This window comes from Neovison vison, chromosome 3, assembly GCF_020171115.1.
Source record: "Neovison vison isolate M4711 chromosome 3, ASM_NN_V1, whole genome shotgun sequence".
NCBI lineage: Eukaryota > Metazoa > Chordata > Mammalia > Carnivora > Mustelidae > Neogale > Neogale vison.
In genome coordinates, this window is record NC_058093.1 from 149,466,259 (window position 1) to 149,485,346 (window position 19,088).

The following is a 19,088-nucleotide window of genomic DNA, read 5'->3' on the forward strand; positions in this document are numbered from 1 at the left end:
ATATTTCGTTTTTTTTTTTCAGAAACCACCAAGTTGTTTTCCAAAGAGGCTGTGCCATTTTACATGCCCACCAGCAATGACTGAGTACGCGTTTCCCCACATCCTCACCAGCATTTAGTGTTATCCCTGTTTTTATTTTAGCCATTTTGAGAGGTGTGTAGGGAGCTCTCAGTACTCTCTGGTGAATCTTGCTGTATCTTTATCACAGTTATGTCTGCAAGTGGGGTTAGAAGAGGGGCTTTCTTGGTCTGCCCTCTGTGCATTCCTGGGGGTCAGGGCAGAGCCTGGCACTGGGAAAAACCCAGTGACTAGTTAGGGAATGAATGTCTGGCCTGTGGGGTCTCTGGCCCTCTTAAAGATGAGAAGGTGGGAAGGCAGCAAGGCTGTCACTCTGGGAAACCTCCTGAGCCCCTCCCATCAGTGGGATTGCTCAGGGAGGCTTTGGGCCCTTGGTGATGGGAGAGGATGGGAGGGGGAAGGAGCACCAGCACCCTGCACTTCCCACCAAGCTCCTGATACCTCCAGACCCCATTTGCACATACTGTGTGCCCAGCACTCCTCACTCCTCCCCTTCCTCCCCTCCTACTGCATCTGCCTTCCCAGAGTAGAAACCTCCAGAAGATAAATGTGTGGGGATCCCCAAAGCTCTTCCCACAGGGGCACAAGGACTTCAGATTTTGTTTTTATTTTTTATCTTCTGTCCACGGGTAATCGCCCTGGGGTATGGCCCAGGTTTTGCTAGGATTTATCATGGGCCATAAATCAAGCTTTGCTCTAAGTAGAAGGGTCCTCCTCTAGGTGGTGGCATAAAAATTGAGGTGGCTTTTTGTCTGGGTTGGACCTGCTGACTTGGGCTGTGAGTCTTACTCCCTAACAGGGAGGTGATTCCTGGTGTCCTCCATCCTGTACTTTTCCCTCCTGGCAGCTCTCACTGGACACACTTTGTATTTTATATATAGAATGCTAAGGGATCTCTGAAGAGGCTTCTCCCTGCAGGGGATGCCTTTTCCCGAGGATAACAGAATACAGACATGATACATTAACGATGTATTTGAATTTAATGTGGAATTTAAATGTGTATTTTATATCTGAAACAGCTCACAGATACACATAAATAGGAGGTATATTCATGTATAGGAGGTCAGTATTTAAAAGAAAAAAAGAGGTCAAGATGTGCAAAAGAAAAGAAACTTCATCAGCTAAGATGAAGCCAGAAGGAAGGTCCAGAAGGCAAAACATGGACTATAAGACCCCAGTTTCCATGCTGAAACTGGGCCACGAAATTGGTTTTAAGATTCCTAGCAGCTATATCCATTTGCTCAGGCCGCCATAAGAAAGCAGCAGAGCCCAGGGGGTTCCAACAACAGAGATCGATTTTGTTACGGTTCTGGAGGCTGGAGGTTCAAGGTCAAGGTATCTGTGGGTTTGGTTTCTTGTGAGGCCTCCTGGACTCATCTTCTCGCTGTGTCTTCGTGGGGTGGCCGCTCCGTGTGTGTCTGTGGCCTCCTGTCCTCCTACAAGGCTACCAGTCAGACCAGATGAGGGCTCGCTCATATGACCTCGCTGTAACTTTAATCACCTCCGTAAAGGCCTTACCTCCAAATACAGTCGCATTCTGAGATACTGAGGGTTGAGCGTTCAACATAAACAGGTTGGGGGGGGGCACCCCAGCCCAGCTCTTCACAGGAGCCCGTAGATCAAGATGTTCATCCATTACCTGAGTCACAGGTTTGGGGGGGGGGAGACAAAAAAAAAAAAAAAAAACAGAGCATTTTCCCAGCAGGAGCCTCAAGAGGTGAGAGAGCATTCCCCCCGTGGCACTTTACCCACAGACATCATATGGATAAGTGGTGTACGCTGTCCCCGTAGCACGCACAGAGGCTGGGGTTCCTGTGGTCCCTTCTGGTGCTTCTAAAGCTCCACGTCAGTGAAATGGAATTCAGTGGAAAACATGCTCGCGAGAAGCTTCCACAGCCTTGGTGGCAGGGTGGATGCCCGCTGCCCAGCGAGAAGCCTAACTCTGAGGGCCTTCAGGGTCCCGGGAGAGAACCTGCACGTTGGACAGTGAAAAGCCTGGCTGGTGAGCTGGGCCCTGAACGGCAGGTGGGGTTTGGTAAAGCTGAGAAGGAGGAAGGCCGACCTCCTGGTGGAGGGGGAGAGGGGGCAGGGGAGGGCAGAGGTGCTGTGGCTACCACGCCCAGCAGCCTGGCCTCCCGGGGGACCCCCCCGCACCGGGGATCCCCTCCCGGGACGACGCCTCTAATCCTGGTCTCCTCTCCGTGCACCCCTGCAGGGCTCTGGCTGAGACCATGGCCAATGGCATCGACGAGCTCATCGGCATTCCCTTCCCCAACCACAGCAGTGAGGTCCTGTGCGGCCTGAACGAGCAGCGGCATGACGGCCTGCTCTGCGACGTGCTCCTGGTGGTCCAGGAGCAGGAGTACCGTACCCACCGCTCCGTCCTGGCCGCCTGCAGCAAGTACTTCAAGAAACTCTTCACGGCCGGCGCCCTCGCCAGCCAGCCGTACGTCTACGAGATCGACTTCGTCCAGCCCGAGGCCCTGGCCGCCATCCTGGACTTCGCCTACACGTCCACGCTCACCATCACCGCCGCCAACGTCAAGCACATCCTCAACGCTGCCAGGATGCTGGAGATCCCGTGCATCGTGAACGTGTGTCTGGAGATCATGGAGCCCGGCGGGGACGGCGGGGAGGAGGACGACAAGGAGGACGACGATGACGACGACGAGGACGAGGATGAGGAGGATGAGGAGGAGGAGGAGGAGGAAGAGGAGGAGGACGAGGACGACGACACGGAGGACTTCGCCGATCAAGAAAACCTGCCTGACCCCCAGGACATCAACTGCCACCAAAGCCCTTCCAAGACGGACCATCTCACCGAGAAGGCCTATTCGGACACACCCAGGGACTTCCCCGACTCCTTCCAGGCCGGCGGCCCTGGGCATCTGGGTGTGATCCGGGACTTCTCCATCGAATCTCTGCTGAGGGAGAACCTGTACCCCAAGGCCAACATCGCCGACAGGAGACCCTCTTTATCGCCGTTTGCCCCCGACTTCTTCCCACACCTCTGGCCGGGGGACTTCGGTGCCTTTGCCCAGCTGCCCGAGCAGCCCATGGACAGTGGGCCGCTAGACCTGGTCATCAAGAACCGGAAGATCAAGGAAGAGGAGAAGGAGGAGCTGCCCCCACCCCCACCGCCCCCCTTCCCTAGCGACTTCTTCAAGGACATGTTCCCCGACCTTCCCGGGGGGCCGCTGGGCCCCATCAAGGCAGAGAGTGACTACGGTGCCTATCTCAACTTCCTGAGTGCCACCCACTTGGGGGGCCTCTTCCCGCCGTGGCCGCTGGTGGAGGAGCGCAAGCTGAAGCCCAAGGCCTCCCAGCAGTGCCCCATCTGCCACAAGGTCATCATGGGGGCCGGGAAGCTGCCGCGGCACATGAGGACCCACACCGGGGAGAAGCCATACATGTGCAGTATCTGCGAGGTCCGCTTCACCAGGTGTGTATCGCCGCCCCCAGGTCGGGGCGGGGCGGGGGTCAGAGTGGGGCATGGAGGGCTGGGATGTGGAGACAGACAGTTCCAGGGAGGCCCCGCTGGATCCAAGAGGCATGTCGAGTTGATTTGCTAGAAGGTGCGCACGCGAGGCCTTACCTGGTGCAGGGATTCCCAAACCCGTTTCAAGAGCTAGAGGATTTTCTGAAATACAGATGAGGTGGAAGGCTGAGATACAGTATAGGAGAGCGCAGAGCTGTCCCGGGTAAGGGTAAGGCAGAGCGAGCCCCCTCACCCCCGCACTGCGCTTGCTTGACCTCCCCTCCCCCACTGCACACCCACGGGAACCAGGTTGAAGCCCCCCCGTGGAGTCCCGCCTCTTTAGTTGACTCCACGCATGCTCGGCCGCATCCTGAGCTGCTACAGAGACCGTCACCAGAGCCCTGCCCTGGGATGATGGGGCGGTGCCTGCCATGGCCTTTGCTTGCAGAGGAGCGGTCCCCCTCTCCGTGGCGAGTTGGCCACCTGTAAGTGCATGGAGAGGAAAATGCCAGAGCTGGGACATGTATGACCAAAATCTGTGACCGGGAGACTGCAGAGACCCCCTCCCTGTGCTCCTTTCAGTCCTCTTCTGGATCTGATCTAAAGGATCAGCCTCCTTTCATGTTCTCCCGCCGATTCTCCACGTCAGGACGAGGGTTCACTCTATGCGGTTATAAAGTTTGAGATCTGAAATCAGTACATCACAAACCTTCCATCTGTCACGGACTCCATGCCATTCAGCAAGTGTGTGATATGTGCCTTCTCTCCATTGCAACATTTGGGTTCAGAATTGATTGGGGGTGGGGGGCTGCTGTGGGCTCAGATGTGTTTCCTGCTCCGTTTTGCTCGTCCTCATATGAGAAAATAGGGTTTGTTGGTGCTGGGTGTGATCACTGGTGTGAGGCTGACCCGGGCACTGCGACAGTGGAGAAAGTTCCAGTGGGTTCCATCAGGGCTTGGTCATTTCTTGGTCATTTCTCCACTGCGACAGTGGAGAAAGTTCCGGGGGTGTTGCATCAGGGCTTGGTCATTTCTGTGGATCGGATGCAGACAGAGCCTGGTGGACACCTGCCCTGTGACCGTGACTTACCAGACTAGGTCCTTGCCCCACACTGCCCTGTTCCCTTGAGACCCACACTTGTTCCAAGGGCGCTGCCACTATCCCATATCCTCTTGGAGATTTTTCCCTGGGAATTGCTGGGGGCTCGTTGTTTTGAGTTTCCTCGGTGGGGCCCAGCTTTGGCCTTTGAGGAGAGTGACCTTTTTTTTTTTTTTCTTTTTTGGAGCCAAGTTGAATAATAGCAAATCAGGGGTGGTACTTTTCCGGGGAAAAAAAAATAAGATGAGCCTTACCAAATAATGAGACCCACTGTCTTGGGTGGCTTCAAAACTCTCTTTGAAGTTTCCCGAGAAGGGCATCAGTAATCTGTTCAAGTGACAGTGGCAGGGGTGTCAGAGCTCTACAGGCTCTTTGGTGACTGGAAGGGAGGATACTCATTGTTTCCAATGAGTCCCTTTGGGGTCCCTGCACAGCTGCTTCTGAGACAGACACCCCAAACAGAATCTCTCCCAGATGCTTGGAGCTGACCGTGGAGGGAGAGTCTCCAGGTACAGAGGGGTAGGGCCCCACTTACCCCAGGGGTGCCCCCATAGGCTTCCCCACAGCCCTGACCTCAGGGCACTCTGCTCCCCTTATTGACACACAGCAGCTGGCCCCAAAGTCCCTGGGGCTCGCCTCCCCTGGGATAGCCCTCACTGACGGCCCTGCCACTCAAATCACCCCCAGCACCCTGCCACCACCACCATCTTCTAAATTTACCTTAGCCCCACTGACCAGGCTGGAACACCTGGATGACCGGTGACAAAAGCACAGGGATCATTTTGGGGAGATAAACTAGGCCACAATCCACATTCGACTACCATTCACCCATCTCCAGCCTGTGACTCCCAGCCCAGGCCCCTGGGAGTGACTTCAAAGACAAGGACACTCTTCACAGGTCAGGTCCAGCCAGGCCCCAAGTCAGTCACAACACCCCCTCCTGCCATCCGGGGTCCATGTCCCTGATTTCCCACACCTGTTCCCTTCCCACAGGGCTGACTCCGGGACCCCTTTCCCCTGCAGGGGAGCCCCGGCTCTGTGGCCTCGGAGGAGGTACACATCTCAGCATGCCACACAGTGAGCCTGCCTAGCACCCCAAGTCCCTTCCTTCGCTGGCCCTCCCCTCCGGGCCTTTCCCACACACACAGCCTTCTGCACAAGCCATGCCAGTCTGTGGGCCCCGCCTTCCCTTGGGAAAATGTTAAACTTGGTCAGTCACTGCAGACAGACTTCTTGCCCTTCTGACACGAGAACATTCTCTGAGTAAGCCTCCTGGTTCGGGTAGGACACTGGGTTGTAGAGGAGGGCCGCATTCCAGAACCCTCCCTCCCAGCACATTCCTGATGATCACGTAGGGGGCGTAGGGGGCGTAGGGGGCGGCTGTGTCTGCAGCCTCACCAGTCCTCACCAGCCCTCCCGGCCAGATCCAGGCCATGGGTCTGCCCTGCCGCCCTCCATCTGGTCTGCTCCTGCTCAGCTCAGCGACCGCCATCTGGGCCCCCTGAAGCAGCTGCGTTCCTGCCTCAGTCAGCACCTCCCCTCACCCAGCTCCCACTGGACTCTGACCCTGCTGAGAAAGATCAGAATTGCTCTTGGGGCCCCCCCTTCCCAGGAGCAGGGGCGCCCCAGAGTGGGGGGAGGTTGGACATTTTCCTGGCCTCCTCACACAAGGGACTCTGGGGACTTGATTGCGTGCTGAAGGCTGCCGCTGACCACCCTCCCTGTCACATTCTTTGGAATGGCCGGCTGGCTCCGTGCTTCCCGCCTGCCCCCTCCCGGAGCTGGCCCGCAAGGCTTCTTCTCTGAGCCCTGGCCTCTCCCTGTAGTCAGATCCCTCCCAGCCCTTCCGTGGGGACCCTCCTGGGGGCTGACTTCCTGCACCACCTCCCACAACACCTTCCCTCCCTCCCCAGATGGAGGCACTTCAGCAGCCCCTTAAAACAGCCCCTTAAAACCCTTTTAATCTGATTGATTGCAGATCAATCCTCCCTGATTCAGGATTCCCAGCCTCCCTTGCAAGGCCAAACCACTCCTAGGGACCGGGCCCCCCGGAGGCTGAGGGATCTCGGATGGGCCACCCTCGACTCCTCCTCTTAGACACAATTCTCCCTCTTTCCTTAAACACAGCTGAGCTTCCGCTCTCTGGTCCGGGCTCCTTTGCCTTCCCCTTGATGCTGACCCCACCTCCCATCACCCCAGGGGATGTTGGAGCAACCCACCCTCCTGGCAAAGTGGCCCTTTGGCCCAGGCTCTGAGTTATGGCCTCAGACGCCGACTTCCAGAATGTCCACGTGTCATTCCTGACGGCTTTGGCAGCAGCGGTGGTGGAAGGATCGGCGAGTCCTTCCCCCCATTCTGTCCTGAGAGCCCAGCCTGTAGCTCTCATGCTGTGGCTCTCCAAGAAGAGAGGGGAAGACCTCCCCGACCACGGCATTGTCTCTTCCTTGGCGTCAGACCCTCACCTCGGAGACGGCTTCAAGCTTGATTTCAAGCAGCCCTGGGGACCGTTGTCTTTCTGCTGATTGTTCCAGATATGAGACACCCTTGGGGCCTCAGGCAGGGCATTGAAGGCTTCAACCAGACTCTGTTTCTTTGGCCCCAAGCTGTCACCTCTCAGCTCTGGCCACCCCACAATCACATGGACTCCTTCTCCCTGAGTCTCGCACCCTGAGCATCACTGTCTGGCCAGCTGTGACCTCCTCAGTGTCCACCAGGCCTCCTGCCACCAGCCCATAAAGGCTGCAAAGCTTCACCTCCGACCCCTGTTGCCCGTGTGAGCCCCATGCCGGTTGCTACACACACCCGCAGTGGTCTGCTCGCTGGACCTGCCAGGAGCCCGGCAGCTGCCTTTTTCCTGTATTTCCCTTTTAGCCCTCCCACTTCTGACAGCCCTGGGGACTTATTAAGACAATGCAATGTCATTAGCAGTGGTACCAGGAAGAGGGGTTGTCTCAGACTGTCAGGTTACCAAGAAGTGTGGGCGGATGGTGCTGGGAAAGCATTGTCGGGCCTGGGAGCCCTCATGGAGGCCGGGGACCCCGGATGAGACCCGTGGCCCTTTCCTTCATGCGAGGGAATGAGCTCATAAGGACCGGCACAGCTTTCCCATGATGTGCCCCACTGGAAGGGGGAATGCAGATCAAGGCCTGGGTGCACGGGGCCTGAGCTGGTCCCCAGCATAGGGTCGGAGCAGGGGATGGCAGACAGGGAAGTCAGGGTGAGCCAGAGCGCACAGGAATCAGAGCCAGGGGAGCTCTGGGAACTGCTCCTGCACCTGCAGGTCAAGGGTCAAGGGTCAGTCCAAAGGCAAAGGCTCCATGAGCGCCCCCTGCACGCTCCAGGTGGTGGACCAACTGTGCAGAATACAGAAGCGTCCCACAGGTTCTCATCAAAGCAGATCAGGTAGCTTCGGTGCCACGGACTGAGTGAGGCCGGAAAAGCAGCGCCCAGCACTCACTAAGTGATGGTGAATGGGGGGGGGGGGGGGGGGAGTGGTGGTGGGGAGAAGGGGCTCCTTGCCCCAAAGTGACCTAGCTCGAGGGACAGTATTCAGGTCAGGTGCTCTGGAAGGTGAGGGCCAAGGATAAGACCTGGGTGGACACGGAAAGGTTTGTAGAGGATTGCCCTTGAAGTTGACCTTGAAGGGTGGAGGTGAGGAGTTGGGAGTGGGAGACATTTCCAGCAGTGCAGTTTGCCAAAGTAAACTGAGAAAGAGGTGCAGGGAGGAGGGGGACCGGAACAAGGGTTCAGGGCTGGGGAGGAAGGAGCACGCACGCTGACATCTGGGCTTGGACTTCTGGTGGGAGCCCAGAGATGGCGCACTGGTGTCCAAACACGAGATCTGCAGAGAAAGGGAAGGAGACAGGATTTACCAAGCATCCATTTCATAATACGGCAGGCTCTGCACTGGAAGGAGGGATAGCTAGAAGTTTGGTTCATGCCTCCTGGTGTTCAAAGACACAGAGTTGACCAGTTCCCCAGAGCGTGGCCTGCTGAGGGACCAGCAGATATGTCTAGTGGGGGGGGGCAGTACTCTGGGGAGGGGAGCTAGCAAGTAGATGGGTGATCTTTTTCTTCCAACTTTATTCAGATATAATGGACATAGAGCATAGAAGGCCAAGGTCTACAATGTCAGGATACCACACTAATGTGTGGTAGTGCACACATTAACACACCCATCGCCTCAGATGGTTACAGTGTGTGTGTGTGTGTGTGTGTGTGTGTGTGTGTGTGTGGCAAGAACACTTCAGATCTACTCTCCTAACAACTTCCAAGTATACAACGTGGTATTGTTAACTGTAGTCACCGAGGGTTCCCCGAACTTAAAACTCAGTTAGTAACTGGAAGGGTTAGCTCGTGAGGGCCTTACAAGCCATGCCAAGAAGCCAGTTAGCACATCGGCCATCGGACAGGAGCAGCCTCGAGAGATTTTTAGTGGGACCACCAGACCTCCAGTCCCAAATGGAAGGGACAAAGAGTTCAGCTCCTGAGATTCAAGCTAGAACACTTTCTGGCTAAACTTAGGCCTCCTCCTCAAACAAACCAGATGCATGAGGAAGCAGGGGTAGAAGAACCATCATCTGCAAAGCCAACTAGTTAGAAGGAGGTTTGGTGTAAGCACATCCCCCAGATGCAAACACTCACAAACACCAGAGGTCAAAATGGTGCAGCCCAGTCCCCCATTTTAGAGGTCAGGAAACTGAGGCCCGGGGCGCCTAAGGGCCTGGTCCAGTTCTTGGAGCCTGCCTGCCCCCGGGCCTACCTCTGCCAATGGGCCTGTACACTATATCCACATGCACAGGTCGTGAGAGGGATGAGGAAGAGGTATGACCTTAGAAGGCCATTCTCTCTCTGTCCTTGCTTTCCTCATCTTGAGCATTAAGTGTTTAATTGAAATCAGTATTTTCAAGGTCCCAGCAAGTGTACTGCCAATAACATAGGTGGCCCAGCCCACTGACTCGACTGTGAATCAGAACATACTAATGCGATCCTGGTAGACCAGATGATCTCTAAATTTTTTTTCCAGGACTAGCTTATCATGGGCTTTGCAGCTCTACTAACCCTCCCCACAGCTCCAGAAAAGAAAAGTCACAGTTAGGGCCAGCCAGCTCCTGCTCAGGGCTGAGCTCCTCCCACGCCTGCCCCTGTCTTCTGGCCCCAGAGGCAGAAAGCTGGCCACAAATGCTGACTATTCTGGTCTATACTTTCTGAGGCAGCCCTGCTGGGCCACAGGCTGGGAGTCCCTGGTTGGAAAATCAACCTTTCTCAACCTCAGAATAGCTTGCAAATAAATCCCTACCCCGGATGGCTCCCCAGGCCTCTTTGCCCCTCATGGCCGGATACCTTTGGGAAAGTCGCTTGACTTCCCTGTGCTTCAACTCATCCTCTCAGTGAGGCAATTATTCTAGCTATGTTGAATCTAACTCATTTGAACCCAAATTCTCTCATCAGTCCTAGACAATAGTAACTAATGTCTGGCCCTTGGTTCATTTCTGCACAGAGAGGTTAAGTACCTTGCTGAAGGTCACCCAGCAACTTCGTGGTGTCCGCAGCGACAGCAGGGACTCCCAGACACCCCCCCGCCCCCCGCCATGGCAGCCCTGCTCCTACACCACAACTTGCCTCTGAATGAATAACAACCTTTCAGGGTCCCTGAAATGGTGTATATTCATCGGCTTATAGCAGGTGCTCAGTAAAAGGAAGCGATCGTCACCTTCTGAGCACTTCTTACACACTTCAGTTAAGTGCTGCTGAAATGTGACGTATTTTGGATGCTCTAATGAAAAGCTTGGGAGCAGTGATGGGTATTTATGTCTGAATATCTGAAGTCTTACCATTTGCACTGTCCATTACTTGAGGGTGACCCTCCACATCAATACTATTGATTACATGTGATCATGTTTTGAAAAATATCCAGCATATCAATTCATGGAGAGGGTTAAATAAGGGGCTATACTTAACACCCCAGCGCTGACTCCTCACCAAACCTTCCACCAGGCCCAGGGAAAGATACAAGTCCCCTGGCCAGTGACCAGCAAGCTTCAGCGCTTCCCTGAGAGCCTTGAATGTGTGGAGTTCCAGGACCTGTCCCCCATGACTAAATTGGCACTTAGCTCTTGAGGTACAAATGGTACCGTGCACCCCACTCCTGCAGTGCTGAGGAACGAAGCCTGAGTTCTAGGCTCAGCTCTGCCATTACTCCTCTGGTGACCTTGGCAAGTTCCCCTCCTGAGACCCCAGTCTGCCCTCCAGCCAAGGTGGCTCTTCAGGTGGTGCCGGGACTAGCAGGGCGGGGCTGGGAGGTGGTGGTGGCTGTAGTTGCAACTTGTTAGGAATGCAAATCTTCTGCTCTCCCCCACCACCCCACCTCTCAGATCAGAAGCCCTGGGAGGGGAGCCCAGCACACTGCCCATGGAGCCCTGAAGACCCTTCTTAGGCAGCCTCGAGTTTGAGACCCGCTGGCTCAGTTGCTTGCTAAGACTGCATCCCGTTCAGACCCCAAATCAATGGGATGTAATGTGGGTTGTAGATACCACAAGGGCAGCAAGCTGGCTGGGGAAGGGAACATGGGATGTCACAACAGGGTGCCACGCAGCCAGGCGTGGCTGGTGGGTTGTGGCAGGAACAGGGAGTGGGGACAAGAGGATGGTCTGGTGTGTGGAGACACCTGCCCACTTTACTCCCTCCTCCCTTCCCATCCTGCTTCCCACCCCCATCTCCATCTCCTGGGTGCCCTTCCGCCTTCCTGGAAGCACAGGTGGACGGGGTGGCTCTGTCCTCCCTGGTCCTCCTCCCCTGGTCTCTGCCAGTGTACAGGAGAATGTCCTTTTCTCTCCTGCCCCACCCCTGGGGAACCAGTCCAGAAACGAGAGCCAGTGAGACATCTAGTGGCCAGGAGACACCAGGAGACCAGGACCGGCTCCGGCTGTCCTGGGGTTCTACAGAGCGTGGTTTAAATCTGGCCACTTTAGGGCGGATGCCTGAGCTCCTCAGCTGCTCTGACCTCAACCCCGAGCCCAAAATTACAGGCAGGTGCTCCACCCGAGCCACACCTGCAGGGAGGACGTGGGAGACAGGACGAGGAGCTTGTTGGCCTGCCAGGTGTGGTCGGGGAAGGCTCCAGAAGGACCATGAGATGAGTTCTTGCAGTCCACCTGACCCCACTTCAGCCAGGTTGGAAGGTTCCATTGGCCGGCTTGTGCAGAGCTCAGGCTTTAGGAAGACAACCCTGTGAGGTCAGTTTTCTTTTCAAGATCACCAGGAGGTGTGTTGGATCTAGTCTGACACAAACCCAGATTCTTTCCATCAGCCCTGGACAGCAGGAACCGATGTCTAATGCTAAGTTCGGCTCAGTGCAGAGATGTTAAGTAACTTGCCTGCAGACATTCAGCATGTTAGTGGTGGGCCTGCAGCTGGAGCAGGGCCTCCCCAGCCCAGGGGGAGCCCCACCTTCACACATACCCTCCCTCTGAATAACAGATTTTTAAATCCTGAAAAGCTTTGCCCTAGATTAGGCTACATTCTTGTCGCACCTGGCTCTTTTGTAAACCCTGGGATTCTTGGCAGACAAAGAGGAGAGCCCATGACTCAGGATAAGAAACCACAGTGTGTGGAGACTTGAACAAGGTGTGCTCGGCTTCCCCAGACTCCCAGATTAGTGGTGAGGACAGACAGATCTCAATAGTCCCCGGGGCCATCATGGGCCCCAGGGGCTCTAGGCAGAAGCACAGGGCCAACAGGAGGGAAGACTGCCACCTGGAGACAATGAGCATGAAATTAAGGTCCAACACAGTATCAAAGGATGTTACACCCTACATGGACTAAGGACAGACTGCTGACCTGTGCGGAGAAGTATCCCCAGAAGGCCCATTTCCAGTCTGAGACAGGCCTCTGATGGAGAGGATCTTGAAGATTCTGAGCTTAGGCGTAAAGGGAGTTGGGGGAGTTAAAGAGGCCTTTCCAGTCTGGGCTCCTTCTCCAGCCCTCTAATACCCGGGAGTAGCCACACCTGTTTGGAGTGAGGCAGGGGATGCGAGGAAGTCCCAGCACGGGCCCCCTTTCTGGATCTGGGCACCACAGCAGGGGCGGGCCTCGGCAGGTTCTGGAGGAACGGGGCAGCAATGTAGGGGTGGCTCCCGCGTGGGGTGCGGGGACTGACACCCGCTCTGCGTTGCAGGCAGGACAAGCTGAAGATCCACATGCGGAAGCACACGGGGGAGCGGCCCTACCTGTGCATCCACTGCAACGCCAAGTTTGTGCACAACTACGACCTCAAGAACCACATGCGCATCCACACGGGCGTGCGGCCCTACCAGTGCGAGTTCTGCTACAAGAGCTTCACGCGCTCCGACCACCTGCACCGCCACATCAAGCGCCAGAGCTGCCGCATGGCCCGGCCCCGGCGTGGCCGCAAGCCCGCCGCCTGGAGGGCCGCCAGCCTGCTCTTCGGGCCCGGCGGCCCGGCGCCCGACAAGGCGGCCTTCGTGATGCCGCCAGCGCTGGGCGAGGTGGGCGGCCACCTGGGCGGGGCGGCCGTGTGCCTCCCGGGCCCCAGCCCCGCCAAGCACTTCCTGGCGGCACCCAAGGGCGCGCTGAGCCTGCAGGAGCTCGAGCGGCAGTTCGAGGAGACGCAGATGAAGCTGTTCGGGCGCGCGCAGCTGGAGGCCGAGAGGGACGCGGGGGGCCTGCTGGCCTTCGCGCTGGCCGAGAACGTGGCGGCCGCGCGGCCCTACTTCCCGCTGCCTGACCCGTGGGCCGCGGGCCTGGCCGGCCTCCCTGGGCTCGCGGGCCTCAACCATGTGGCCTCCATGTCTGAAGCCAACAACTAGGCTGGTCCTCCTGGACTCCCCCGCCCAGTCCCGCGGCCCTGCCCCCTCTCCCGCCAGACTCCCCTCGCGCCGCCCAGTGGGTCTGAACTTCGTCTTTGAAATCACAAAGGAAACGAGAAAAAATATTATCAGCAACACTGGTACTTTCCAGGCCTCCTGGGGCCTCCTGCCTCCCTTTCCAAGGTGTCTGAGGTGGACATCTCTTCCCGAGGGGCCTGGAGCGCCGGGGCCTGGCCTCCACCTGTCTCTCACTTTGGCTGTCACCCACAAACTCACAGGGGATTGTGCCACAGAGGAGGCCACACCCCGGGTACCCAGGGGCACTTTGGAATTCTGTGGCGCTAGATGGAGGGAGGGAGCTTGGCCAGAGACAGACGGGATGGAGCAGGGCTGAGGCCTACCTCAGGCCTACCCTAAGGGCTTGGGGCACATGTCCTTGCCTCCCCACAGTCCTGTGGCAGAGTCTCTATGACCGGCTCTGCTGGGTCATGTTTCTAGTCTCGGGCCATCCTGGGATCCTTATGGGAAATGCCCTGTTGGCGGGGAGGGCTCCTGGAAGCCCGGCCCATTTTTCCCCTCACTGCCCTATAACCTTGGACAGGTCAGTCCTCTCTACCCTCCTACAGAGGGGAGGCCGCTAATTTAGTTTCCCCTCTGGAACCCACCCACCCACCCACCCACATACACACATCTACACAGCTGTCCCTTACAAAGAATTCTGGAGAAGGTGGGAGATTTGTACTCCTAAAGTCCTACTGAAAACACCTATCCTACCGGATCTCATTTAATCACGTTCACCTCTGTATTAGCACAGGTGAGAAATGTGGCCACACTAGGCAGGGGTGACAGAGAAGAGCTGCGGTGTGGCTTGTCCACAGGCAGCTCTGGGGAACTCCAGGTACTCCCCACCTCTCCGGGCAGGCAGGCCACTGTGTCAGGGCCCCTGGGATGGCTCTTTAAGCATTTACCCCACCTCCACACACCCCCTCCAGGGCTGTACAAAGTCTCTTGGTACTCCTGGGGCCAATACAGAAGGGATGGGGGCCCCTTGTAACACCTGGTGGCTGCCCCCCTCTATCTACCCTGATTTCTGGAAACAGACAAAACACCTGGTTACGTGGGGTTTGTGTTTATTGTTCCTTGGGGCTTTGGGATCGCTGAGGATTGCCTTCGGCTGTATTTGTGCACCCTCCACCTCTCCCTCATCCCTCGGGGAGGAAGCTGGGGTGTTTTGCCTCCCTCAGGGGCAGGAGGCAGAGTCTTGGCTCCAGTATGGGTTTGAAGGGCTCTGGGCGTTAGGATTGCCCACATGCTCTCCCGGTTCCTGAGTTTGTAGCAAGTTCGGAGAAGGAAGACCGCCTTGCTGGCCCAGCGCCTTCCTGTTCTTCTCTCCCATTTCCTGCCCCTGCCCCCCCTTCTCTTGCTGAGTTGGCCTGTGTTTCTCAGCAGCCCCGGTAGGGAGTGTCATCCCTACCGGTTACCCAGGGCCGGTGTCCCCAGTCCAGGAGCTGTGGGCACAAGAGACTTCGGCTCTTCCTATTGCCTTGGCTTCTTTCTGAGCAAACAGAAAAAAACAAAAACAAAAAACAAAAAGGCCAGAGAAGACCACAGACTCTGTCCCCCTCGCAGCTCCCCAGAAGAGAACCCTGACTCCGCACTCCCCCAATGCCATTCCAATCAGAGGGAACAGCTTCAGACACCCTTCTGTCTTCAGATGCTATCGTTCTGGGCAGCCGCCTCTTAGATTCCCACCTCCATTTCTGACACTCGCTTCTGGAACCCATCCACCAACATCCCCATGTTCCCCCCATCAGCCAAGGGACTGGGGCTGACCCAGACTTTAGAAAACAAGGAAAAATGAACAAATTGGAATCCAGTGGTGTTGGGGCTTTTGTTTTTATTTTGTAAAGGTAATGACTTCTTATAAACTCAGTTTTTCAGACGACTTGTTACTTCTTTTTGTTTTCTCTCCACTGCAGTTCGGAGTCGTACATTGTAAAATATCCAAAGATCTTGAGTACTGTATGATGGAGAAGAACTTGACGCAAATGGGTTGTGGGGGGGGGGCAGGGGTGCTTGCGTTTTGTTTCTTTTCTTTGTTTCTCTTTCCTTTTTTCTTTTCCTTTTTTTTTTCCCCCCTTTGGTGTTTCAATTTCCCTGTCTGTCTGTGGGAAAACTTCAGAATTTTTCCTATTTATAACTTCTTTTTATGTGATTGCTTTATGTAAAATGACACAACAGAGTTTGCCTTAGTGATTCAAAGGACAATCTTCTATAACTTTGGTCGCACGCTGCACCCCGCCGAGAAAAACTCTCAGCTAATTTTCTGGCCTATTTATTAAACAGTATTAATTGACTTGATTAAATTATTGAGAGTTGCACTTCTGTGAGAGGTGGCCAGCAACAAGTCAATGGCTAGGGGTTCACCGCAAAAAAGGATCTGATGACCGGGTGTCACAGGGTTACAATAATGTCAAAGACGTCTTTGCAAAAACCAGAAACCTTTGAGCCTTCACTAGTCACGTGAAAGACAGTGTTGTGAGGCATAGAAAGCAAGGCTTATTCAGTCTCCTGGTTCAGGCTGACTTCCTCGTTCCAGGGCTCATTTTAGGTGTCCGGGGTGGTTCCATGGTGGGGAGGCCGGAGCTTAACTTCCTCAGCATCTCCTACCTTTCAGGTGTGGGAGGCACTGTGCCATCACAAGCTTTGGAGCATCCGCGAGCCCCAGTGCAACGTGTGTGTGTGCACGTGCGTGTGTGCAGGGACAGTCTGTGGTGTGTGAGCCCACGAAAGTCACAGAGTGCGGACACTTTTGTCACCGCCAGTCCTCTGAGCTCCCCACCAAGGCATCCATGGCAGCCCCCGCTGGTCTAGCTCTGTCCTTACCCTCTCTCCTTTCCTGGCAATGGAGCTGCACTTCTCTTCCCTTCTCACCAAACCTCTTTCCCAAGCAGGGAACACGAGCTCCTCGAAGAGGTAAGGATGGCCATTGATCGGAGTGAACTCTACTCAGAACCCAGAGCACGGACTCTCTGAGTAAAACTGCTCTTTGAGCTGTGTTTTCTGGGTAACCCAGGGATCCCCGAGCCCCTTTTTCTGTTGGTAAACCCCTTTCTTTTTTTTTTTTTCAATTAGCATCTTTTTTTTTTTTTAAATAAACATATAATGTATTTTTATCCCCAGGGGTACAGGTCTGTGAATCACCAGGTTTACACACTTCAGAGCACTCACCATAGCACATACCCTCCCCAATGTCCATAACCCCACCTCCCTCTCCCTACCCCCCGCCCCCCAGCAATGCAATCCCCTTTCTTGCCATGGTTAGCATTCTTTTTTTTCCTTTTCTTTTTTTTAAAAAAGATTTTATTTATTTATTTGTCAGAGAGAGAGAAAGGGTGTAAGCAGGGGGAGCAGCAGGCAGAGGGAGAGGGAAAAGCAGGCTCCCCGCTGAGCAGAGAGCCCACACGGGACTTGATCCCAGGACCCTGGGATCCTGACCTGAGCTGAAGGCAAACACTTAACTGACTGAGCCACCCCAAGTGTCCCATGGTCAGCATTCGTATAAAGCAAAGCAGCATTTCTCCATACAGAGAAAAGAGCAAATGTGGGTTTCCAGGCTCCTTCGGCAGTGTGCCCTCAGGCTACTCACCTCCCTACTCTGGTCCTCACATGGCTCTAGTAACAAAAGGGAGCAATTACACCAGAGCATCTCCAAGTTTTCCACCCAAATGCCCTTCAGCAGTGGGGGGGTTCAGTCAATCATGGAATGGGGACTGAACTCCTAAAAAAATTGCCTGAAGCGTCCCTCCCGTAGTGTAAAATTCTGCAGTTGGAGGCTGTGGCTTTGAAATTTGCATACCTGCATTCTATCCCATAATGTATATACATTTGTCTTAATATAAAAATATCATCTTGAACTAGTTGCCAGTTACATTACTTGTCTTACGCCCCCTCCCCCCAAAATCTAGTAAAGTCAGAACATACCCCAGCTACCCTGTAGACCATTGAGAGGCCCAAGCTCATGGCTGAGGGCTTTGGGGGGGTCAGCACAACCCAGTGCAAGAAATACAATGCCATGGATTCAAGATTTCACTCAGATCAGGCATTCTGGGCTCACTGGGTCCTCAGTCTGGGAGTCGATGTCCACTGAGGGCTGTAGGTAAACACGGAGGAGGGGTAGGGAATGGGTCAAATACACCTTGACCCCTGGGGACTCCTAAACTCATGTGGGTAAAATCTCTACTAGTTCTGGCGGGGTGGGTATTCCTTGGAGACTCGTCAGGCATGACCCGCTCCCTCGGGCCCCAAGGTGCTAAGGAAGTTGGGGTGCTGACAGCAAAGGGATCTCCAGGACAGAGAGGAGGGAAAGGTTGGAGAACGAGACCATTGAGGACAGAGAACTATGTGCATCTTAACCTAGAGAGGAAGGCTTAACAGATATATGAAAACAGACCTTGGAATTTCTAAAGCTCTATCAGGTAGAGGGAAGATTTTACCCAAAATCTGGCCAACTCCAACCAATAAGAGAGAGATTCCAGGAGGTAGCTGGATGTCGGAGCGAAGAAAGGTAGCTTCTAACATGTACGGTGGTCCTAAAGAGGAGTGGGGTCCCTTGTGAGGCAGGGAGCTCTCAGTCAGCGGAAGGGTTCAACACAGCCTTTCAAGAATGTAGATGAGAGTCCTCTACAGAAGGAGGCCTGTCCTTTGGGTCCCCTCCATCGATTCGTGAAAGGATGAATACATATCCGCAGGTGACCATGGAAGAAGGACTATGCCAGGGAGAGGGGGTGACGAGTGAAAAAGATGAGATGGGACAAGTTCACAAAACCCAGCTTGGTGGCTCAGGGCCACCTACCCTCTCCCCACCCCTACCCCTTGTCCTGTGACCTGTAGCAACTTGGGGCCAGAGAAACAGGACTCTGTGATGAAGAGGCCCTGACTTATTTTGAGACCCTGATTATGTGACAGAAGAGTAATGAACCAACGGGAATGAAGAGGGTCTCTCACCTTAGGCCTTTCTCTGCCCCCATGGCCTACCTTTACAGGACAAAAGTCTCCATTTGTAGGGCTGCAGAGGCCCAGGCCACGTCCTGGTGGACCTATTCCGGGACCCCATGTCTCCTGTCCTGGGACCTTGCCAGCTCTTCCTCCCTGAGGGCCTTCTGAGCTTACCACAGAGTGGACTGGCGGGTATTTCCAGAAACACGTCCAACTGCGTGTTCCCCCTGTGCACCTTCCCTTCTGAAAGCCACATGAAGTTAGGGCTTTTTGAGGGAAAGAGAAAGAACAGGGCCTCATGGCCACAGGCCCCCTCATGGGAAAAGTCTGTCACTCTTCAGGAGTGGAGGCCTACAAAAAGTCAGAGGCCCCTCCAGGGACCTGAGGTAAATTTTAGAATCGAAGATGTTTACAGACAGTGGCCTACTCCCCAACACGCCACTCCCCATGTCACCCTCCCCCCTTCTCTTGGTGCCCCTTCCTACCCCTGCCCTTCTGAACTGCCCTTCAGAATGTGGCCACTCTGTCTTCTCTGGCCTCCCCTCTGTTTACACCCAGAGAGGAGCCACCAAAGGGGAACATGACTCATAGGCTCCCTCTCCCGGCC

General features: G+C 55.2%; 1 protein-coding gene across 3 annotated transcripts in view; it reads left to right on the top strand.

Annotated features, from left to right (window-relative positions):
* Nucleotides 1–15,428, top strand: part of ZBTB7C (zinc finger and BTB domain containing 7C) — a 334,978-nt gene extending 319,550 nt beyond the window's left edge. For all 3 annotated transcript variants that reach the window (XM_044243026.1, XM_044243027.1, XM_044243028.1), the window contains 2 exons: nucleotides 2,294–3,520; nucleotides 12,832–15,428. In XM_044243026.1, the coding sequence (XP_044098961.1) occupies nucleotides 2,310–3,520; nucleotides 12,832–13,483 (1,863 nt within the window). In that variant the 5' untranslated portion in view covers nucleotides 2,294–2,309 and the 3' untranslated portion in view covers nucleotides 13,484–15,428. The remainder of the gene's footprint in view (nucleotides 1–2,293; nucleotides 3,521–12,831) is intronic.
* The last annotated feature ends 3,660 nt before the right edge of the window (nucleotides 15,429–19,088 follow it).